The sequence below is a fragment of the Rousettus aegyptiacus genome, unplaced genomic scaffold (assembly GCF_014176215.1).
Source record: "Rousettus aegyptiacus isolate mRouAeg1 unplaced genomic scaffold, mRouAeg1.p scaffold_m13_p_14, whole genome shotgun sequence".
Lineage (NCBI taxonomy): Eukaryota > Metazoa > Chordata > Mammalia > Chiroptera > Pteropodidae > Rousettus > Rousettus aegyptiacus.
The window spans coordinates 35992881-36018008 of record NW_023416289.1 but is presented as its reverse complement, the minus strand read 5'-3'; the positions used below and the strand labels follow the sequence as shown (position 1 = coordinate 36018008).

The following is a 25128-nucleotide window of genomic DNA, read 5'->3' as shown; positions in this document are numbered from 1 at the left end:
ACTATGCTATACACCTGAAACTAATATAATATTGTATGTCAACTTTAATTGAAAAATAAATTTTTAAAAAGGCTAAAAATACCTGAGATTAAAAAATATATTCTCATATCAATTGCAAGCTATAGAATTTCAATTCATTAAACACAATTTCATCTCTTTGTATACATCTTTGTATTTTAATATATTTCACAAATCTTGCCTTGTTAGTATTTTGACGTAAGTCAGATATTGATATAGATAAACAGTATGATTTGGATTTCATAGTACATACTCTCTGCTCTTTCCTCATCACATCTTGTTCTTTCATGCACCACAGTATGGAACAAACATAGTGCTCAGTGGTTCTTATGACATGTATCAGTTTGTTCCTGTCATAAAAGCAAATTAATGTTTCTGTTGCCATACCAATGTAGGGTCATTGAGTATTCTTTAAATACAACTTGTCATGGAGCAGATCCCTATATATTTATACTACCATCAGTGCATACACATTTTATTAAATATCCAAATCTTTATTCACAGTTTATATAATAAATCTTTACACATTAATGAAAACATTAGAAATTATAAAATAAAATACAACTAATCAAAAATAAAGTGAGGACGTGGTTCCATAGTGTATTGGTTAGCACATCTGCTTTACAAACAGAGAAGGTCCTGGGTTCACACCCCAGTGGAGCCACAGTTCATGGTCTAAAGCCATGCCACCCTGAACAAGCCCATCCTGTCTGATCTCAGAAGCTAAGCAGAGTCGGGCCTGGTTAGTACTTGGATGGGAGACCACCTAGGAAGACCAGGTGCTGTAGGCATAAATAATAATAATAAACAAAGTGAGAAGATGAAAATGACTAAACACTCACCTGGATTATTCGAAGAACACAGCTAAATAGCACAATGTTTAAATGCACTGTCTTTTTATCAGCCTAGCCAGATTCAAGTCTTCACCTTGCCCTTTATAAAGGACTGAATTTAGGCAAATTAACTTTAATTGATCTCAATGCTCTTGATTTTCACAGTGAGAATAATAGTGCTATTCATCTCATGGCATTAGAAAGAATAAAGGATGTATTAGAGTATGTTCAGCCTTTATAACTGTGACTCATATTCTCTAAGTATGCTCTGAAGCAGCAGTCCCCAACTTTTTGGCCACAGGAACCAGTGCTCCTATGAGAATCTAATGCCTGATGATCTGAAGTGGAGCTGATGCAGTAATGCTAGCGCTGGGAAGTAGCTGCAAATACAGATGAAGCTTCACTTGCTCAGCCACCACTCACCTCCTGCTGTGCAGCCTGGTTCCTATCAGGCCACGGACCGGTACTAGTCTGCAGCCCAGGTGTTGGGGACCCTTGCTCTAAAGGTTATATATTTAACTCTGAGAAAATGATTACTAAAAGAAATAATTTCCATAATTATTTCTAAGTGGGAATTAATGCAAATGGAGAATTGATTTCCTTCCATTTCTTGCTTCTTGCTCCAACACAGGAAACTCCGTCCCTGAATATAGTATTGGCCCCTGGGAATTGAGAGGATGGCAAACCAGAATCTGGTGAAAGGAAGCATCCTCTTATTACAGACAGTAGTTGAAATTCTGGGGAATTTCCCTCTTTATTATCATAACCTCTTCCTTCATTTCACAGAATGTAGGCTAAGGTCTACAGATATAATTCACAAGCACCTGACTGTTGCCACTCCTTGGTCATTCTATCTAAAGGCATTTCCGAAACAATGGCAGCTTTTGGGTTGAAAGATTTTCTCAGTGATTTTGGATACAAACTTGTTTTCTATGTTTACAGTGTCAGCAGGGATGTGTCTGTTGGCACCATCTGCCTCTTGAGCACTAACTACTAGTGGATTATAGGAGAAGTTCCATTAAAAAAGAATACCATTTGAGGCATATTTAAGAAACTGAAAAAAAGAAAAAAGTTCCCACAGAGCATGGAGTTTAGCTATCAGGTAAATTCAGTTTCAAAAAGTAGAGTCATAGAGGGCCAAGTATAAGTTTTGTACATTACATAGAGAGATTGCAGTATTTTGAAATACAATGCTATGAAGGGAGATGAGTATATTTAAAACATTTTCATGTAAAATGGCAGATTAAACAATAGTGTGACAAAAGAGAACACAAAAGTCTATTTTTCCTGATTTTTAAAAATTATCAAATGAGCGTTGTCTTTGAAAAAATATATGCTGTCTGGGATAAAACCATGGATTTCAGGATCTGTAGAAGGCAGATTTTTGTCTATTTGAAGATGCTAATTGTATATGTTGACAAGAAACAGATTAAAGATGCATGTTCATTTCTCTGAGGTGAGAAATAAGGTTATGGTGGAGCCCTCCATTAATCTTGAAGCAGTGGAAGAATAGCCATTTGAAGGGAAAAGTCACAAATTCGATTTGTCCATGTAGTTTTGGGCCTGTGATTTTTTAAAGCAGTAAAATGGATATTTCCTCAATTTTAGGAAGTATTTTAATATAGCTCTATCTGTATATTATAAAGCTTATGCAAAGTATTAAAGATTCAAAAATGGAAAAGCAAAAGAATTAGTTTGACTTAATATATACCAAGTCTTGTGCAAGATACATATTTTTAGTTTATACACACACACACACACACACACACACACATATATCACACTTAACTGGTTAAAATGATTTGGAATGTATTTTATTTTTCTATTCTAACCTGTATATTTTAACTGTACCTTTTGAAAAAATTTTTGAACTATTTATAGTAAAATATATTTGACTTTAATGGGAGTAGTCTATGTTCAATATAATAATGCATAATTTCGGGTTAGATTTACCAGTTTATAGTATGCACTTGTGACCCACTTTAAAAATATTGGGGTTTGAGGATTTTCATGTGTGATGCAAATCTACATCGCACAGGATGCACCAGGCCTCTTTGCCTCATCCCAACTGTCATATTTGCAAATATGAAGCTCTTATGTATTATGCCATGAAAATTTAAGTCTTTTGTTTTATACCCAGGAGTCTCAGTTCTGCCAGGATCCATGCAACTAACAAGCTAACTTGTTGGCTTGCGAATAGTATAAAATTTAAGTCTCTGCATACTGCTTCACAATTTTGATATGATGGGGTGCTGATGGGAAAGGAGGAATAAGAGCCCTCACTGTCCTACTCGTTAATGAAGATGTTAAGTAAGAAACAGGTTTGAAGCAAGCAAACTGAATGCTTTGCTTGTTGTTCATTCTCTTCCAGCAGGAGGAGAACAAGTCAAGGTGTCCCCACACTGATACAGAGCTTTGGGTTATTTGAAAACATATAACCACTTGGTCGAGATGATAGCAGCTAAGAGGCTGCTAGATACTAAAAGAAAATATGTCTTGCTAGTGCCTCACTTACTACTTCAGAGTTGTTTTGTCTCTATGTGTTCCCTCACTCCTCCCCCTGTCCACATTCTGACTTCCTAGCTTTAAAGAAACTGAATATTCCTGGATCCTTTTTGGAAGGGAGAAAATCAAACTTCTGTAGCTTTGTTGGATATCAATATCCATTGTGGGTCACCACCCTACCCTCCATGATGCTGAGATGAGGGGGCACTGGGTGCAGGAGAGGACAGAAGTGCCCAAAACTGAGGGATTAAACCTGGGTGCATGCATGGGAAGAATGAAAGAAGACTCAGTATCGGGAACTGTCTGGGTACTGAAAAGTACAAAGAGAGGAAGGAAACACAGATATAGGGTGAAGAGCCAAAAGGAAAACAACCTCCCTACTATCCATCTCAGTCCCCCATTTTTACCCCATCTGGTCCCTTACATTCTCCATAGCCCTGCCCAGGAGATAATGTAATCTTGCTGTAGCCTCTCTCTGGTAGAAATTTTGGGAGGACGTTAGCCAGTCTCTGTCATCATTTTAAATGTAACCCCCTTTGGCAGTACAGTTACAGGTCACATCCTCCATCCTAGATAAATAAGAGTCATTGTAGCATTCTTATGAAATAATCTATATAATGTAAATAGTAAAATGGAGGTTTTAAAGTTTGTACTAAGTCTATATTAATTAAGATGAAAACATATCCAGGATATATGGGTTAAGTGTTGAAAATAACCACAGATTATACATAAAGCAAAATATCTGACAATATAAAATACATAAATTTAACTAGATATCTATATGCATATTTCTAAAAGAATTGAAAAGATACAGGCAGGAACAGTATAAATGGTTATTTCTATAAAGAAAAAATGACATTTTAGGAGATGGAACTGAAGGAAATACAATACTTCTTACCCAGCTACTCTACAAGTATTTGAGATTTTAACTCAAAAAAATAAAAAATTTTTAAAAAGTTACACTTGGTGACAATTTAGTGGAAAATTGAACTATGTCAATATGACCACAGATAAAATTCTGTGGTAATTTCTCTGTTAAACTGTGAGCATTTTTTATTATAGTGAAAGCTAAAGAATTGTTCAATGTATGACTGCCTTCAGTTGGATGGATGAAGTACAGATTATTTGAGGGAACTCCTATCCTTCATAATGTAGACTGAACAGAAACTAAGTAGAGGAGTTTGGAGAAACATGGCGGAGTGAGAGACAGCCTCAGATCTCTCCCGTTGAAACAACAATAGGCTGAACATCTAAAACAAAAAACACCCAAACAGCACACCAGCATGTCTTACTGTGGGATCTGTGTGCATAAGATTTACCACAGCTCAGAACCCCAGGTGTCAGACAGTAGACTGGGAGAAGTAAAAAAGCTGCCTCTTGCAGCTGCTGGAGCTCCCTGTAGAAGGAAGGGAAGAGGAGAAGGTGCAGTGAGTTCCCTGAACAGCCCTGCCTGGGAGTGCTGTGAGCTTCACACAGCTGAAGGCAGGGCCCAGTCATCAGGGCAGAAAGCACAGAAGTGGGACAGCAGAGAAACAACAGTTGATTTTTACCAGCAGTGGTTGCAAAATGCAAAGCTGAGCTGCAGTCCCCATCCCTCAAACCAGAGGACTCTCCTCCCATACCCTCCAAGACCAAACGCCGCAGAGCCCCAGGGGAATCTGAGCAAACACTACCAAAACTGTTGCTAACACTGACAGGAACTGAGACTGAGGGTAACGAGCATGATTAAACATCTACAAGAAAATAAAAAGAGGCATTATTAAGGCTTTATATAAAGCAGGGATCCAAGAGGCTTAGACGCCACCTACAGGAAATCAAAAGAAAAGTGCCTTCTTTGCAACAGGCTAAAGAGAGACTTTTATATAATAAATCTTCTTTCTGGAAAAAATGCAGAATACACTTCTATTAATGCCCAGGCAGAGAAATAGTCCATCAAACACCATGAACAACCAAGGCGACAAGGCATCTCAGAAAGAAAGAGAAAAATCTCCAAAAAAGAAGCTTACAGACATAGAAATATGCAACTTAAATGACGGAGAATTCAGGATGGTACTTCTGAAAAAACTCAGTGAAACCCAAAATGAGTCATATCAACAATTTCAGGAATTGAAAAACAACTAGATGAGAAGAACAAGTTCTTTGGCAAGGACCCTGAAACCCTCAAAAAGAACAAATTAAATCTTCTGGAGATTAAAAAAAAACACACTGCGAGAGCTGAAAAATGAAATAGCAAGCTTGGGAAATAGAGTCAATTAAATGGAGGAAAGGATCAGTGATATCAAAGACAGAAATCTAGAAATAAATCCAAGGGAAGAAGAAAGAAACCAAAGAATTAAAAATAATGAAAGAGAAATACAAGAACTAGCTGATACCATCAGGAGAGGAAACATAAGAATAATGTGCATTCTCAAAAGCGAGGAAAAGGAGCAGGGATTAGAAAGCATTTTCAGGCAAATAGTTGATGAGAATTTCCCAAATCTAAGGAATGAACTTGAGCTTGGAATTCAAGAAGTCAACACAACACCCAATTATTTCAACCTAAAAAGGCCTAAAAAGACACATTGTATTAAAATTATCAAAAATCAGTGACAAAGACAAAATTCTGAGGGCAGTCAGGGAGAAGAAAACACTAACTTCTAAAGGAAAACCCATTACATTATCATCAGAAAGAAAGCCCACAAAACCCAATCAAAAGAAAGAAAATAGAAATACAGGATAAGGAAGCAATGGAAATACCGAGCTACCAGAAAGCAAAAGAAAAAAGGCTATAAGAAGATGTCATATTTCAATAATCACCCTAAATGTAAATGGACTGAACTCACCAATAAAAAGGCACAGAGTTGCAGAATGGATCAAAAAACAAAACCCAACCATATGCTGCCACCAGGAGAAACATCTCAGCTCCATAAACAAATATAGATTCAAAGTGAAAGGGTGGAAAATGACATTTCAAGTAAATGGCATTTAGAAAAAAGCAAGAGTAGGTACTAATATCAGACAAAATAGACCTCAAATTAAAAATATAAAGAAATATACTGAGGGACACTTCATAATGATAAAGGGAATCATGCACCAAGAAGAGATAATTCTTATTAATATCTATACTTCCAATCAGGGAGCCCCGAAATATGTAAAGCAATTACTACCAGAACTAAAGGGAGAAACAAACCAAAACACTATTGTAGTAGGAGACCTAAATACCCCATTGTCAGATATGGACAGATCATCCTGAAGAGGAATTTTCCACTCAAATGGCTAACTTTGTAATCAGCTCTTTGTTCTGCTTCTGTAGACATGTTTGCCACATAGGCCAAAGTGCAGGGTAACCTCAAGATCAACTGAAGACTCACACTCCCCTTTGCTTCTTCTGTCTAGATAACAGATGTATCCCCTTTGCTTGCTCTGTCTAGATAACAGATGTATTCCCTTTGCTTGTTAAGCTGTCTAAAAGTAAGGTTACCCCTGATCTCAGGACCCAGATCTTCAGAGCACTAGCTCTTCTGGGACCACTGGTATAATAAACCTGAGTTCTCCAACTCTGACTGGTGCTTGTTTTCTCACCAGCTTGATTTTTCTGCAACATTTCTAGAGGCCCCAGTGAGATTCAAGCATGCTGGCCCTTTGAGCCACCGGACCTGTGGCTCGGCCAGGCTGGGCCAGAGGGGCTCCGAGATGAACAAACAGGCACACTACCTGATGGTATTCTGAGTTCTCTTTAGGACTGGTGCTCTGACTCTCCAGATGGCTGATCCCCAACTGGACTCAAAGGAGGAGTGGACCAACTCACCAGAAACAACCACAGGATAAGGTAAGGCCCCAGGGCTCAGTGCCCCAGTCAGGTCCCATCGTCAGACGGAAGAGGAACTTGGTCACCTCCTAAAGTCTTCAGTTAGAAGACACAGATCAGGATCTTCCCAATGGGAGAAGACATCAGGGTCTTCCCAGGGGGATAAGACAAAGGACAGGGCCTTCTCAAAGGGAGAGAGGCAATGTTTTAACCTCTGGTATGTGAATGAGTGGCCTGACTAGCTTAACTCAGTCAGGCACGAATTTGTGGCTTCACGGCTGGGCACCCTTAAGGTCTCCTAAAGGCTATGGAGTGTGAATGGGCTTATCTGTGATTCTGTAATGTACGTAATATGGTCCAGGGCAGCATTGGACTAGTGTCCAATTGTAAGTCACAAAGCTGAGTCCGCAACAGCCAAGCACCACCTAAGCTCCTTCGGGATGTGGCCAGACAAGTACCCGAGTGATCTCCTCTTTAAAGAAGGCACCCACGCTTGTTTGTCTTTGCACCACTGACACAGGGTGGGATACATAGGGAGGGGAGACAACTGATTACGGATTCAGCTTAAGAATTGTCTGTCTCCAAATGGCCCTTTTAACATAGAAGCCCTCTGTCAAATTATTTTTTTGAAATTTTAAGGTCTATTTTCCCCCTCCATTAAGAAGCTCCCTAAGGCAAAATGAGTGGAAATTCCTCTAAGTTAACTGTCTTAAACCATATGTTGAAAATTTTTAAGAAAGGTTTCCCAGAGGACTATAAGGCCAAGCTGACCCCAGGAAAACTTTGTACTCTTTGTGAGCTTGAATGGCCCACCTTTGGGGTAGGATGGCCTCCGGAAGGGACCCTGGACCTCCCTATGGTTAGAGCTGTGTCCCGGGTAGTGACAGGAAACCTTGGAAATCCAGACCAGTTTCCATACTCATGGTTACAAATTGCTACTGTAGTGCCCCCTTGAGCCCGGTTCTGCAGAAATAGGGACAGAGTAAAGTACTTGTGGCCTGACTGACTCAGGGAAAGGACAAAGAAGAGCCAGCAAGAGTCATCCACCAAGAGGACCCTAAGGAAGAACCTCTCTTCCTGCCATCGTACATCCCAACAGCTCTGCCAATACCTGAACGGCCATTCTATCCCCAATTATTGGACCCCTCCACCACTGGTACCTTCCCCACCCCAACAGCCTGAGTGGCCACCAAGCCTAAGTCCAAAGCATCTTCACGCATTCACCAGCCAGCCCAGCAGCCTGCAGACCTCCAGATGCCTGTCCAAGAGATGCAAGGCCCTTTTGAGATTAGTGAAGATGGCACACTCCAGCTGGGTCCCCCTGTCCTCTACCTTCAGCCTTTCAACACAACTGACCTCCTCAGTTGGAAGCAGCACACTCTGTCCTATTCAGAGAAACCCCAGGCAATGATTGACCTGCTCGAGTCCATCTTTCAAACTCATCAGCCTATCTTGGATGATTGTCACCAACTCCTGCTAACTCTCTTCACAGGCTTAACCACCATGCCACACTACCTTCCTCCTAACTCTTCAAAGCTGAAGAACGACACCGAATTCTGTCAGAAGCCTGGGGGTGGCTCCAAGGACAAGCACCTATTCTCCTCAAACTCTTTCAAAATATCAAAGAGGAAGCAATACTTCCCAATTCATTCTATGAGGCCAGTATTACCCTGATAGCAAAACCTGGTAAAGATAACACACACACAAAAAAAAACCACAGACCAGTATCTCTCATGAACACAGATGCAAAAATCCTAAATAACATACTAGCGAACCAAATACAGCAACATACTAAAAAGATTATACACCTCGACCAAGTGGGCTTCATCCTAGGGGTACAGAGATGATTCAACATACACAAATCGATTAATGTGATACACCACATAAACATAAACAAATTAAAAAATAAGAATCATGTGATCATATCAATAATGCAGAAAAAGCCTTTGACAAGATACAGCATCCATTTATGGTCAAAACACTTCACAAAGTCAATATAGAAGGAAAATACCTTATCATAATAAAGGCCATATACGACAAACACTCAGCCAATATTATGCTTAATGGTGAAAAACAGAAAAATCTTCCCTCTAAGATCAGGAACAAGGCAAGACTGTCCACTATCACCACTGTTATTCAGTATAACATTGGAGATCCTAGAGAGTGTAATCAGTCAAGAGAAAGATATAAAAAGCATCCAAATAGGAAATAAAGAAGTCAAACTGTCACTATTTGCAGATGACAAGATTCTCTATATAGAAAACCCTGAAGACTCCACAAGAACACTACTAGAATCAATAAGCAAATACAGTATTGTTTCTGGATACAAAATCAATGTTCAAAAATCCATAGCATTCCTATACTCTAATAATGAAGGTGTCAGAAAAAGAAGTGGAAAAAATAATTCCTTTTGCAATTCAACAAAAATAATAAACTACCTAGGAATAAATCTAACGAAACATGTGAAGAACCTATATAATGAAAACTATAAGACCCAATTAAAAGAAATCGAAGAAGATACAAAGATATTCCATGTTCTTGGATTGGAAGAATCAACGTAGTTAAAATGACCTTATTACCTAAAGCATTATACAGATTTAACGCAATTCCCATCAAAATCCCAATGGCATTTTTTAAAGAAATAGAACAAAAAATCTTCAGATTAGTATAGAAACACAAAAGACCCCCAATAGCCAAAGCCATCCTGAGAAAAAAGAACGAGGCTGAAGGCAACACTCTGCCTGACTTCAAATTATACTACAAAGCAACAGTAATCAAAACGGCATAGTATTGGCAGAAAAACAGACACATGGACTCGTGGAACAGAATTGAGAGTCCAGAAGTAAACCTATATTCATACGGGCAAATAATTTTTGACAAAAAAAGCCAAAAACATACAGTGGAAAAAGGAAAGCCGCTACAATACATAGTGCTGAGAAAACTGGGAAGCCACCTGCAAAAGAATGAAACTAGAATATTGTCTATCACTACATACCAAAATTAACTCAAAATGGATTAAAGACCTGAATATAAGACCTGAAACAATCAAATGCATAGAAGAAAACATAGGCACTAAACTCAAGGACCTTGGACTTAAAGAGGATTTCATGAATTTGACCTAAAAAGCAAGGGAAGTAAAAGCTAAAAGAGTGGGACTACATCAAACTAAAAAGCTTCTGCTCAGCAAATGAAACTGTCAACAAGGTAAAGAGACAACCATCAGAAATATATTTGCAAGCAACACCTCTGATAAGGGCCTTATCAGAGGCCCTTAAAATGACCTTATATCCTAAATATCCAAAATATACAAAGAACTCACACAATTCAATAACAAAAAGACAAAACAAAACAAAACAAAACAAAACAATCCAATCAAAAAACAGGCAGAGGACCTGAACAGACACTTCTCCCTAGAGGACATATAAATGGCCAACAAATATATGAAAAAGTGCTCAACATGACTAGCTATTAGGGAAATGCAATCAAAACCACAATGAAATAGCATCTCACATCTGTTAAAATAGCTATAATCAACAGGAAGTGTAATAACAAATGCTGGAGGGGATACGGAGAAAAAGCAACCCTCATACACTGCTGGTAAGACTACAAATTAGTACAGCCACTGTGGAAAACAGTATGGAGATTCCACAAAAAAAAAACTAAGAATTGGTCTACCATATGATCCAGCAATCCCTCTACTGGGTATTTATCCCAAAGACTTGAAAACTCATATCTGAAAAGATATTTGCACACCAGTTTTCATAGCAGCATTGGTCATGGTGGCCAGGACGTGGAAGCAACCGAAGTGTCCTACAATAGATGGCTGGCTAAATAAGCTGTGGTACATATATATAATGGAATATTACTCAGCCATAAGAAGAAATGAAATATTGCCATTTGCAACAACATGAATGGACCTCGAGATAATCATGCTAAACGAAATAAGCCAGACAGAAAAAGTTGAAAATTGCATGATATCATTTATATGTGGGATATGAATCTAAAAGCAACAAATAAACAGGACAAACAAACATAGACTCATGGACATGGACAATAGACTGACTAGTGGTTACCAGAGGGTGGGGGGAGGTAGATGGGGTAAAGGGGGTCAAATACGTGGTAACAGAAAGAAATCTAACTATGGGAGTTGAACATACCATGTAAATATATACATGCCTTACTATTAAAGTATACAGCTGAAACTTATTGGATTTTGTTAAGCAATGCCGCCATAAAAAAAAGAAAAGAAAAGAAAAAGAAACTAAATAACACACTATTGACAAACCGTTAGGTCAAAGAGGAAATCTAAAGGGAATCTTTTAATATCTTAATTTGCAATGATATGGATGGACTTTAGGGCATTATGCTAAGTGAAATAATTCAGAGGATGACAAATACTATATGAGTTCGCTTATGTGTAGAATCTGAGAGAAAAGAGAGATACCAAATTTGTGATTACCAGAGCTAAGGGTTGGGATGGGCGGAATTTAGAAAAAGGTGGTCAAAAGGTACTGACTTCCAATTATAAGATAAATTAGTACTTGAGATGCAATGTAAAACTATAATTAACTCTGCTATATGGTATATTTGAAAGTTGCTAAGAGACTAAATCCTAAGAGTTCTCATCACAAGGAAAAAAGGAGTTTTTTCTTTTTTCCTTTGTAGCTGTATGAGATGATGAATGTTAACTAAACTTATTGTTACTCATTTTACAATATATGTACATCAAGCCATTATCCTGTACACTTTAAACATATACAGTGCTGTATGTCAATTATATCTCAATAAAATTGATATATATACACATACATACATACATACATACATACATACATATACACATACATACGTACATATGTATCTTGACACAAAAAAAACACTACTTAGCAAAACTTATGGGATGCAGCAAAAGCGGTAAAAGAGGATGTGTGTAGTGATAAACACCTACATTGAAAAAATAAAGTTCTCAAATAAATAGCCTACTGTTACACCTCAAAGAACTATAAAAGAATAAATTAAACCCAAATTTAGCAGCAGAAAAGAAATAATAATGATCATAGTAGAAACAAATAGTGAATAGGAAAACAATAGAAAAAACTAGGAGTTGTTTTTTTGAAAAAATAACAAAATCAATAAATTTTTATGTAGAACTAAATAAAAATAGAAGACCAAAAGTCAGAATTGATGAAGGAGACATTACAAGGGATACTTCAAAAAAACAAAAAAAAAAAACAAACAAACTAAAAACATAATAAGGGGCTGTTATAAACAATTATTTGAGAACAAACTGGATAACCTAGAAGAAATGGATAAATGCTTAGAAAACATACAACCTACCAAGGCTGAATCAAGAAGAAATAGAAAGCCCAAACAAATCAATAGCGAATAAGGAAACTGATATAATAATCGAGAACCTCCCAGCAAATAAAATCCCAGTACCAATGGCTTCATGGCTGAATTCTACCAAACATTCCAAAAAGAATCAATATCAATCCTTCTTATATGCTTCCTAAAAACAGATTCATGTTTTGAAGTCAGCATTTCCTGGAAACCAAAATCAGACAAAGACAACACAAGAAAATGAAACTATAGTCCAGTATCTTTCATGACCATACATACAAAAATATTCAATAAATACTATCGAACTGAATTCAACAACAAATCCAAAAGATTAAACACCATAACCAAGTGGGATTTATTCTGGAATGCAAGGTTGGTTTAATATATGCAATCAATCAGTGTAATACACCACATTAAAAGAATGAAATACTGAAGAAAAAAAAAACATGGTCATCTCATATATGCAGAAAAAGCATTTGACAAGTTCAACATCCTTTCATAAGAAAAAAAAAGAAAAAAAAAGATAATAGATAAAAGGGAAATTCCCTGAACACAATAAAGGCCATTTATGACAAGCCCATGGTTATCATTATAATCAGTGGGAAAAACTGAAAGCTTTTCCTATAAGATCTAGTACCGGGCCAAGATACCCTCTCCTGATGCAAGAAAAAGAAAAGGCATCCAAATCTGAAAGGAAGAAGTAAAATAATCTGTGTGCAGATGACATTGTCCTCTTCGTAGAAAACCCTAAAGACCACACACACACACACACACACACACACACACACACTGCGTGCGCAGTCTCACTAATAGACATATTCGATAAAACTGCATTTTACAAAATCAATATACAAAAATCAGTTGCATTTTTATACCATTTTTTATACCTTTAAATCGGAATAAATTTAACCAAAGAAGTAAAAGCAATATTCTGAAAACTATAAAATGCTGGTGAAAGAAATTAAGGAAGACACAAATAAAAAACGTCACCAACCCCCCCACACACACACCTCAAGATTTATAAGGCTGGAATAAGAATGCCCTCAGCCCAGGAAGAGCACACTTAAATAAGCGAGATGTGGGGCCAATAAACACATCTTAGGAACTGGAGGCCTGAGGAGGGGCAGGTCTTGCTCATGGGGACAGGAGAATGTGGGGGTGGGGTGGGATGGAGTCTCAAGAGAGGGTTCTTCAGACTCCCCCAATCCTGGGCAGGACTCTACTTCCCAAGACTGGACATGGAGAGGTGGCCTGAGCCTGTCAAGAGGCGAGGCTGAGGAAGTAGAAAGGGTGAGAATATCCCTGCGTGAGGGATTAATAAATCCAGAGGTGGGAAGTGGGGAAGAATGTGAGTGGTTTTAACAACAACAATAACAACAAAAACTGACGGGAGAAGATGCGGTAAAAGGACGAAAGGGAGAAAGGCCAGTCTCGGATCTCCATGGGAACAACCAGGCATCAGAAAGTCTCTTGGCGATGTCGGGGCTCCATGTGACGGAGGAAGGGGGAGGGAAAGGCAATACCGCGATTTTAACGTTCAAAGCAGCCTCTGGCTCCTGGCTAGACTGCAGTATTAAGGCACCCAACCACAAAGTAGGGCTGTAACTAGCAACAGGAAGCTACCTCACGCGAGAACAGCCAGCTTTTCCCGGAAACTGCTTCCGAGTCTACAGGAAACTGTCCACATGGGACAGCCAGACCCTGGCAAGGGGGAGGGGTTGATGGGAAGGCTTTCTCTGTGCCCGCCCCCTGCATGCTCCTCCAGGTGCCTGTCTTTCACTCCAACAGAACTTGATTTTCTCTGTTTGACACTACAATATTTTAATCTACTATCCAGTGGACCAGGGTTGCTAAGTCTCCCGCAATTGGAACAGTTTATTTACCTAATGAGGTTCCGGATTTGCAGAATTCTCCATTCTAAACTGCCTCCCATCAGGACCAAATTTCATTTGTATTCCCCATTCACTTGGAAAGTAGAAATGCAGCCCTGGACTCAGTTCCAGCCACTAGGTAGCATCCTGTATTTGCTTAAATAGTTAACTTCTAAACATATATTTTTAATGTATTCCATTTTTGCTTATCTTTTTTCTGAGTTATCTGCAGGAATATTTTAATTTTAAAATTGTGAAATATTTCAATCTAATTTTTTTCTTTCTATTTTTAAATATTTTAAGTGTAGCTATTGAGAGCACTAAAGGTGTCCTGTTAAGGAGATATTTGGATTTAATATTAAATGATGAAAAATTAATTTTGCAGTATTTCCAGAGACATTTGATAAGGATGTTTATTCTTTTACATAAACAATAAAAATAGTAAAACTAGGTTTTCAAATTTTTGGTGGCATCATTTATACTATTAAGATTTTTAATTTGAAAACCCGAAGTTAATGTCTCCTTTTCTGTGAAAAGTCTAAAGGTGATGTTGGCTAAAGTTAGGTGATGTTGACCAGATCACAACTTTACAGGAGGCAGAAATTTTAAAAAGATTATTCCCAATAGTGTTGCAGGAAGCAACACCCAATGGAGGAATTCAGACACGCGGACAACTTTGTTGAGAGAAAGGAGATTTTATTAGGCAGACTGAGTGCATGAGGTTAACAATTTAATGCATTTGCTCTCTCTAGTTGGATTTATTACAGCTTATATACTTTTGCAGTGTCTATGCAAGGGGCACGTGATTCCTTTGTCTGAGGTTTCATGTGTGCTTTATGACTCAGGATGGGGAGGGGAGCTTTGGGTGGGAGGCTGTAAGAGGGAAGGAATTTCTAGACCACCAATCCTCTCTATTTACAGGTCATTTTGCCTTGTAGAACCCGCGACGTTAGTGCTATCAACACTTAAAGAATTCTCAGAGAGATAAGACACTGAGGCTATAAACAGAAAGTAGCACTTATTGATGCTGGCACTGGTTCAGCGGATTCCTATCTAAAGGCTGAGTTCTAATTGTAACATAACAAACAGTTTTATAGTCTTGTTATTCCTATACAGCTGCAGAGATAAGAATATTAGAAAGCTATGAATCAACAGAGGTGGATGTGGGGAGCCATGGTTACAGGTAATTCAGAGCCTTACAGACTGGCTCGGTTAATGCTTGACCTGTTTCTGCTCCTAAGGCATTGTCTTTGCCTGCACCTGGAGGGTGCTTACAAGTTGCTGAGGTATGTGGTGAGAACGGCCAGTTCCCGGACACAGAGGATTGATGGCTATTGGGGTAATTGATAGATTCTGTCATGGGACAATTACTTTTGGGAGTTTCAGTGATTTTGTAGTTTCTATGTACAAGTTAAAGATTTACTTTCACTAAGGTAATGCATATTTTTCATTGTTAAACTGCACGTACTCAAACTGCATATATTGGTGATGGGAAATAAACTCGGGGCTTCAGCATCACTGAAGACCGGCTGCATCAGCAGTCGTGAGAGTGTCTCTTTATTCATTCCCACTCCCCCCTTCAGGTACTGATCGACTTGTGGCGGCTGGCCCATCATAGGTGGAGAGCCCTTGAGGTGGGGGAGGTAGCTATGGGAAAATATATTAGCTGAAGAGCACTGGGCAGCATGGGGAGAGAGAGCAGTTTTAACCAGCTTGAATTGGTTGCTTCTGCAGGCCCTTTCCTTTGCATTTTTTCAGATGCCTCCTCTCCTCTCTCAATAGAAGGCATTTTTCTTTTTCCCTCAGAACTAATTAAAAGCTTAGTTTTGATGTTATCTGGAGGTGGTGTCATATCCACAAGTTAAAGGGCTCAATCCCACAAGGCTCTCCCCTCTTCAGTTACAAGTCCCAGGCCACCTGTACTTAGGACTGACTAGCTATAAATTGAGGGATCCCACCTCCCCCACCAGATTTAATAATTTGCTAAAATGGCTCACAGAACTCAGGAAAACACTTTACTTACATTTAAAGGTTTATTTTTAAAAGATACAAATAAGAAACAGCCAAATGGAAGAGCATAGGGCAAAGTATGGGGGTTGGGGCACAGAGTTTCCATGCCCTCTCTGGGTATAGCATCTTCCCAGCACCTTAATATGTTCACCAAACGGGAAGCTCTCTGAATTCTTTTTTTTTTTTTTTTTTCGAGAGTTTATATAGAGCTCGATTTCCAGCTCACCTCTTCCATCCCCAGAAATCAGTGGGTGGGGCTGAAAGTTCCAACCCTCTCCTCACTTGGACTTTTTAGTAACCATCCCTATCCTGGCCTCACTCGTAGTCACCTCATTAACATTAACTCAAGTATTACCTAACATGACTGTGAAGAACAGAAAACTCTCCTATCAGTGAATTCCAAAAGCTTTAGAAGATCTGTGTCAAGAACTAGGAAGAAAGAGCCAATATGTTCCATATTATACTACATTGGAATATTGAGGAAGGCCATTTTAACTAAAATCTACATATGTGTACAGTCTTACAAGTGTAAAGATAAATAATATAATTAGGTGGACATATTTTAAATAATCCTGAAAATTTCATTCACCTTTTTTCAGTGCCACTTTAGTAAATTTTTTCAAATAGGTATTTTTCCTTGAGCGTATTTTAAAGCAAATGGTTCTTGAATGCCATCAAATGGTATATCAACTGTTTTCTCTTTTTATGTTTATTTTTTGTCAGAATGCTAACATATAATAATTAAATCTCTAATATGGCATCAGATAGTTACTAGATTTATCAAGGTGATCACTTTGTAAGTTATATAAATGTCTAATCACCATGTCGTATACCTGAAACTAATAGAATATTGTATTGTATAATACAATACTGTAATTGAAAAATAAAAAATTACTTAAAAAAACACATTGGCATATAAAATATATACGTGTGTGTGTGCATATCAATCTTAGTTCTGTGTGCAATTAATGCATTACCACCCACTGAAACAACTGTCACAGACCCACCATTGTACACAATGAGGATGTGTTCATTGGCATTCCAACTCATACTTCGAACCACTGATTTATCTCTATTATTGTTTCCTCATACCAAGAAGTTATCTTCACAACTTTTTTAAAAATTACAAATAAAAAAAAATAATGTTCAGACTTCTACTTTTAATCATAAACAACAGATGTCACTTGCCTGACATCCATCCACCACCTCATTGGTGCTGTTTTCATGGCTGAGAGTTAAATCTGATAACAAGTAAGGAGTGAAAAAAAATGAGAGTGCATTTTTGTATAGCTTCTTTAATTTATTTTTATTAATATTATTACAAGAAAAACAAGTCTCCAGGCAGTCATCAGAAAAACTCTCTGCTTCAGTAAAGAACTTTTTCAGGAGAAAGTGCTGTCCTAGGTAAGTGCAATAAAAGCACATAAGACAATGGTTTCATGAGAATCAGTGAGGTGGCCTAGAGGAGGAGGTAGTCCATGTCGCTCCCTGGGAATAACCGACCCTCTTTCTTCAAGATGCCACCTGGACCATTACAAGTGATTATCAAGGAGCCTAAGTGTCTTAATATTTGTCTGGCCCACCCAGGCTGAAAGAAGAACTTTGATAAGAACAGAATTTCCCATGGAGGCTTCTCCTGTGAAACAAACTAGCAACATGCGGAAGGAATTAGTTTATGAGGATGGTTTGGTTGATGGTTTGGAGCTAAGAATAGGAGATTCTAACTTGCCTGTATGCAAATGTGACCACAGATATAGGGCTATCAGGAGGGAAGTTTGTGAATATCATGGTTCTCAGTGTAATAAACATGAGACAGGTGTTTGTCCTGAATTCTAATGAGATCTTAAGGATGCTTATGCCCCTGAGATCTTCAATGTCTCAATTTTGTTTCATGATGAAACTATATTATTTATCAATGTATATTTTAATCCTCTAGTGCCACAATGACAAAAGAAAACACAATAGTCTGGAAAGTAGAAAGTGAAAGTCTTCATTTTTCTACTCATCCATTATAGTAAATAACTCCTTGAGTTAATCACAGTTAAGAGATTGAAGAAATTTGTTCTAAAACTAAAAATATTCACAATGTTTAATAAAATACACAATTCATATTGGGAAAAAAAATTTTGTAAAATAATTAAATAATATGGATGATAATAAGTTCTTGGCAATTCCTTGTTCCATATAAGTTTCCTAATGCAATATAAATCCATCATTAGTGCAAGCCATATCTTTCCAGACCATTTTATATGCTATTTCAGATGCAGGATAATAATAACATACTGTGCACTGCTATTTGGGGTTTATATTTTACATAAATATTACATCATACATAGTATATTACCAATTGATAATATTAATCAAGACTCCTTCTGGACATATTTTTAACATTAAAGAATATGAATGTACCAGAGTTTATCTATATTTTTTCATTTTAGACTTTAATATTTTGGTTTTTGTGTTATCTAGAATGTATAATAATTCTACAAAGACCATTGTACTTTCTGGATTTTTAACATGTGTGAGTATTATCAGGGCAGTTCTGAAAAGTGGAATTTATGGCTCATAAGTTGCATGAGTTATATCTTACTACATAACAAATTACCCCAAAACTGAGGAGCTTAAAATCACAAGCTTCCATTGTCACACACTTCCAGATGGTGAGAAATCCGGGAACAGTTTTGCTATATGCTTCTGACCCAGTGTCTTTTATAAGATAGCAGGCATCCTGGTTACTAGATCTGTAGTCATTTAAAAGCTTGTTCTCAAAACCAATTTCGCAGCAAACAATGAGCCTATCAAGAAGGAAGATATTAGGAAATTTCTATATTCTCAGATTAGGAAATAGAATGCTCCTGGTCAAAAAGATGTAAATGAAAGGAAATAAAAGAATTCACTGAAATAATTGTAAAATCTACATTTTGAACACTCAACAACAAACATATAGTTACTCATTAAATTTTTTCCTTATTCTTATATTGTAATGTGTAGTGATCACTAATAACTGAAATGTGCTCTAATTGAGTATTTTTTCTAATTTATTGATGAGAAAAAATTTACAAGAGTAAAAATCTATTTACTCAATGAACAGTTTTCTCATTTAATGCTTTATAGGTTGGATCACATTAGTAGATTCTCTTGCTGGTGTGTCTTCTATTTTTGAAAGAAATCCTTCTCAGTAACAATGAAAATTTTAATTATAAATTTCATAGGTGAATTTATAAATTATATTGGTTTATTTTCAATTTTTTGGTATCAGAACATAGATAATACTCACCTAATATATTTTCATAGATTCCTCTTTTTTTGTTTTGTAAGGTAGACTTGAAAGACTACCTAAAACTTGAAAATATGGGTAAAGTAACTTATGAAACAACCAGAAAGTTTTATTTATGTTTCAAGGTATTTACATGTTGTTTGTGGTTTTCTGGTTTACAATTCTTTTCCTTTTTTTTTTTTTTTTAATTAGTTTCAAGTATACAGTACATTGGTTAGACATCTATATAGTTCATAAAATGATTCCCTCAGTTGCTCCTTCTCTCCCCTGGCCCTCCACCTAGCCAACATGTTAATGCTAACTGCATTCACTACGCCCTACTTCCCATCTCCATGACCATCCATCAACTACTAATTTGTACTTTTTTAATCCTTCACCCCATTCGCCCAGCCCCCTTCTATCTATCACCAAATTGTCCACTATGTTTGTGACTCTGTTTTTGATCAGTTTGTTCTTTTTGTTTCTTAGATTCTGCATATAAGTGATATTATATGTTATTTATCTTTCTCTGTCTGACTTAAATACCTTCTAGGTCCATCAAAGCAATATCTTGTTCCATCCCCTTCCTTTTAGTCTGTGTGTGTCTTTTAATCTGAAGTGAGTCTCTTGTACACACCATGTAGGGGTCTTGTTTTCTTATCCATTCATCTAATTTGTCTTTTAGTTGGAGCATTTAATTCTCTTTTCCATTTGACATTCTTATTGATAGGAATGTAGTTGTTACCATTCTTTATTCGTTTTTGATATGTGTTTCTTCTTCTTAAACAAGTTCTTCCAACATTTCCTGTAATATTGGCTTAATAGTGATATATTCCTTTAGCCTACTTTTGTCTGGGAAACTCTTTATTTGTCCTTCAACTCTAAATGATAGCTTTGCTGGATAAAGTAATCTTGGTTGTAGATTCTGGGTCTTCATTACATCAAATATTTTGTGCCAAGCCCTTCTGTCCTGCATAGTTTCTTTAGAGAAATCTGCTGCCAGTCTTATGGGTGCTCCCTTATAGGTAATTATCTGCTTTTCTCTTGGTGCTTTTAAGATTCTCTCTTTGTATTTAATCTTTGGCATTTTAATTATGATGTGTCTTGCTCTGGGCCTCTTTGGATTCCTGGTTTTTGGGATTCTCTGAGCTTCCTGGGGTTGTATGTCTGTTTCCTTTGCCAGGTTAAGGAAGTTTCCTGTCACTATTTCTTCAAACAGCTGTTCAACATCTTGTTTTCCTTTCGATATGCCAATGAGATGTATATTTTTACCTTTAATCGTGCGCCATAGGCTCCTTAAATTATTATTATAGTCTTGGCTTCTTTTTTCTTGCCATTCTGATTGAATGTCCTTGGCTTTCCTGTCCTCTATATAGGTCATTTGATCCTCTTCTTTATTCACTTTCTTTATTCCTTTGTTTATTCCATTTAATATACTTCTCATCTCAGATAATGTGTTCTTTATTTCAGACTTGTTTCCTTTTATAATTTCCATTTCCATTTTTATTTTTTATGTCTTTGTTAAAGTTCTCATTGAATTTACCTACACTTCCCGTAAGTTCATTGAACGTAAGTTCATTAACCAGTATTTTGAACTCTGCATCTGTTAGATTGCTTAACTTTATTATTTCTGGATCTCTGTTCTATTCTCTCACATGGTTTCTCCTTCTTTGTCTTCCATTTGGCTGCCTTTCTGTGTCTGTTTCTATGTACTAAGTTTCCCGGTCTTAGTAGTAGGATTTGTGTAGTAGGTGTCCAGTGGCACAGTCCTGACAGGGGGGTTCAGCTACAGGCCAAATTTAGCCCAAGCCTGTGCCCCTCCAGAGCTACCTGTTAAAATTCAGCAAGCAATTCACAGATGCTGTGCTTATAGTTGCCTCAAAAGGCCACACAAGAAACTGAGTCCAGCTGCCTCCAGTGTGAGTCTAGGCACTGCTCAGCAAGATGCACCTGACTCACTGAGGATATACCTAAATGTGGCTTGGGTGGGGCCCTGAGTTATCCAGTTTGATGACTTCTCCGCTACTGCAGCATTCCCTTGGGGCACTGAGAGTGGGGAGGGCTCAACAGAGGAACAATGGACACTGCCACCCCCGCTCCCCAGCACTTCTGTACAGAGCGAGTCTCAAGTCTCACCTTGGCCCTCACTCAGACACCTCAGTGTCTCCCTGTAAGTTCCTGGTCCCCCCTGCGTGCAGCTGAAGCAGCACTGATGCTCAGAGTGAGCAGGTCCATTACTGCAAAAGTCTAGTCATAGATGTGACTCCTTTAAGAGGTGTCTGCCTCTGCTGCTGCTGCAGCCTGTGTCTCACTCAGCCATTTGAGACCGGGAAGCCACGTGTCCTTGCCCCATCCTACCTTCTGCCACTGCAGGGTGATTTCTTAGATTTCTCCCTAGTTGTAGGGCTTGTTGATCAAGATCCCAGGTGATTTTTCCTTGCTGTTTGCTCCTTGTTTCCATCACAACTTTGATTTGGTCACCAGAGGGATGAACAGAGCTTCTTATCATCTACTCCATTTTTCCCCACCTTGGTTTACGATTCTTTTAAATTAAGTTTTGATAGTCTATATTTTAAAGAAACTACATTTTCACTTTGTCTCAAGATTTTTTTTTAAATTTCTACTCTATCAATGGTTTTTTTTTAACTATTTGTTATAAATAGTAAGTGTGTCTGCAGAATTCATGAGTCCTCAAGACTACCACAAGATTCAAGAGTTAACCAGAAGGACTGATAGAACTCTCTGAAAGCTGTTATATTCATAGTTATGGTTCGTCACAGTGAAAAGATAGATTAAAACCTGCCAAGAGGTGAAGTGCATGGAACAGTGTCCAAGAGATTTTCAGTCGTGAAGCTTCCAGTCATCCTATCCCAAAGGAGTCCTCAGGGACAGTGCTGACTTCTCCTAGCAATAGGAGTCTCCATTTTTTGTTACAATTCTGCAAATTTTATGTGCTTGCATATTTCAATGCAGTGTTCCTCCACAAACAAGGCAATTCCATGACCTTCTCCTGCAGAGACTGGTGAGCACCTCCACAGTAGACACATTACCCCATGCTGGGAACATGGAGTTTACTACAAAGCCTTGTCTTCCTAAAACGTAGAACATTCCCAAAATGTTCCAAAAACTCAGTCTTTTTTTTTTTTGACTCTCATATTCATCATTTCTGAGTTTAATCTCTAGTACAACCTCCTCACCTGCTTCCTGTGCATGTTACCCCAAACAAGTCACTCAGCCCATTTTTACCTAAAAATATATTTTTAAATATGATACCCCCAAAGAAAACCAGATAGATACATAGATATGTAGATAGATGATAGATAGATAGATAGATAGATAGATAGATAGATAGATAGATAGATATAGAGATATTTCAAAATTTGAGGTAAAAACACAACACCTAGTCTTTATTGTCTGCAATGTATGATAAATTATTTTATCTCCAGCTGTTTCCATTTGTGGTAGACTATTTTTCCTTCTCATGTTTGTGATTGGTCATCATACAGGCTTTTCCATTTTGCTAATTCTTCTCACATTCCTCTGACTGGTTAATTTCAAGGAAATTTTAATTAAGTGAGTTTAAAGTTACATACTCTTAACCTTTCCATTATCTCCAATTATGTACCCCAAATGTAATGGATTCTTGGACTCTAAACTTTTCCATTGTAACATTTAACAGGGAAATTTTTTAAAGCATTTCACTGAATATTTAGTTTAATGTCTGTACCCCAGAACAGTATCCCAAATCCTTTGTGTGTGTGTGTTTTGTGTGTGTTTGTGTGTGTGATGGGTTTGTTATTCCACCTGCCAGTCACATAGAGAGGAAAAGTTATATTTACCAGCATGTACAGGGCCCAACACAGGAAAACTGCAGGGAAAACGTGCTTGGGAGCTATCACTTTCAGCTCTGCCCACCTGGAGTTTCTGAGGCTGATGGTAATGGCCTGGAAGACACTCAGGAGGCAGGTGGTGCCAAGGGACACACCCCTGCTCAGTCTGTACAAAGCAAGTTTGCATTCAGAATCACTGAGGACAATTTTTAACCCAAAAGCTTCCATTGTCTGGGGGATTCCTTTAAAGGCAATGACTAAGGAGTTGGCTACAAATAGATGCTTGAGGATCAAGCTGGTGACCCTCCCCCTGTGCATTCAGTGATGCACAAGAAGATACAATGATAATGAAGATAGCAATTCCCAAAAATCCCAAATACGGTCTGTGATAAGAACATAACTCCTATCACCAAATCTCTGGTGGCCATTTCCCAATGATGACACATTCATGGTCAGAAGATCTGCATAGAAACATGAGTACCGTTTTATCTTGGCAACTAAAATACAGTATTCTCCACTTGCCATTACTTCCTACTTATAAATTCTCACAAACACATATTTTCTTCTCCCTAAGGTATTTGCTGGCTTCAAATATTTTCTTATTAGGTAAGATACAATACACACACACAGGGACATAGTGTTCTTCATGTTTTATATGTAACATTACAACCGTTTTACAAAGTAATGGCTATATTAATTCCCCATTTACAAATTATGAAACCCAGGCACAGACAAGCTAAATGATGTTTCTAAAGTCATCTTCTAATAAGAGACAGCTTCGGTCATTGACAATATGCTTAATCACTACGCTGTCACAACCTCAGACTTACTTATGTTTTTCTAATATTCCACATATGCATTTTTGTTTACATATTCTGTTCATTTTTTTTAAAAAAAGATTGTTGTCTTTTAAAAATTGTGATTGTGGCAATTTTCCATTTGTCTGATTGCTTATTTCATAGGCAAATATCACCTGTAAATGTTCAGAGATCCAAATAAAATATACATGCCCTGATTTTAGTCAAATCCTAAAACAATAATCACCTGAGACAAAATGAAGTTTATTGAATACATAGATGGTTCACTATGAAAATAGAGGAGACTTTTTTGTCCCAACTGTGAAGGAATGTTGTAATGCAGGAGCCCCAGGCCTGGAACTTGCACCTAGGTTTGGATATTCTGGAAGAACCACCAGGAAGACAAGAGGGGTGAGAAATGCTGTTTATTACTCACAAGGCAGGGAAGTTTCAGCAGCTGCTGAGCCATGATCATCACAGTGGTCCTTTCCCTTTTATACACATTTTATACTTCCTCATGTTCTTTCTATATAAGGAAAGTATATTTTGATCAGTTGGTGGGCTGGTGGTCTGTGCCACATCAGCTGTGACACTGAACAGTCTCTTACCTATTTTGGGAAGGGAAGTGAACAACCTTCAACCGTTTTGGAAACGGTTAGTTTGGCCTCCATTACCCCCAAAGAAACAAAGTTTGTGTGCAGTTACAAGACCATCATGGACTAAATTACAGAAAGATGCTTTAGTCACACATCTGGATTTCAACATGAAAGCAATCAGAGACCAAGCTGATGTTTGTAAAAAGTTTCTCTGTGATTGCCAAGTGAAGGAAAGCTTACAAAGAAAGAGATCTCTCAGGAAGCTATTGAAATAGAAAGGGAAAA

The 25128-nt window shown here is 37.7% G+C and overlaps 1 protein-coding gene and 1 pseudogene across 1 annotated transcript; one reads left to right on the top strand and one right to left on the bottom strand.

Moving 5' to 3' along the window:
* Positions 1–691: 691 nt before the first annotated feature.
* On the top strand, positions 692–809 carry LOC118611834 (annotated as a pseudogene).
* A 22467-nt stretch (positions 810–23276) lies between these two features.
* Positions 23277–24107, bottom strand: LOC118611437 (vomeronasal type-1 receptor 4-like). Its single transcript, XM_036232346.1, is given in 2 exon segments — positions 23277–23765; positions 23768–24107. Coding segments are annotated over 2 exon segments (576 nt in total). The 5' UTR covers positions 23897–24107; the 3' UTR covers positions 23277–23318.
* Positions 24108–25128: the final 1021 nt, after the last annotated feature.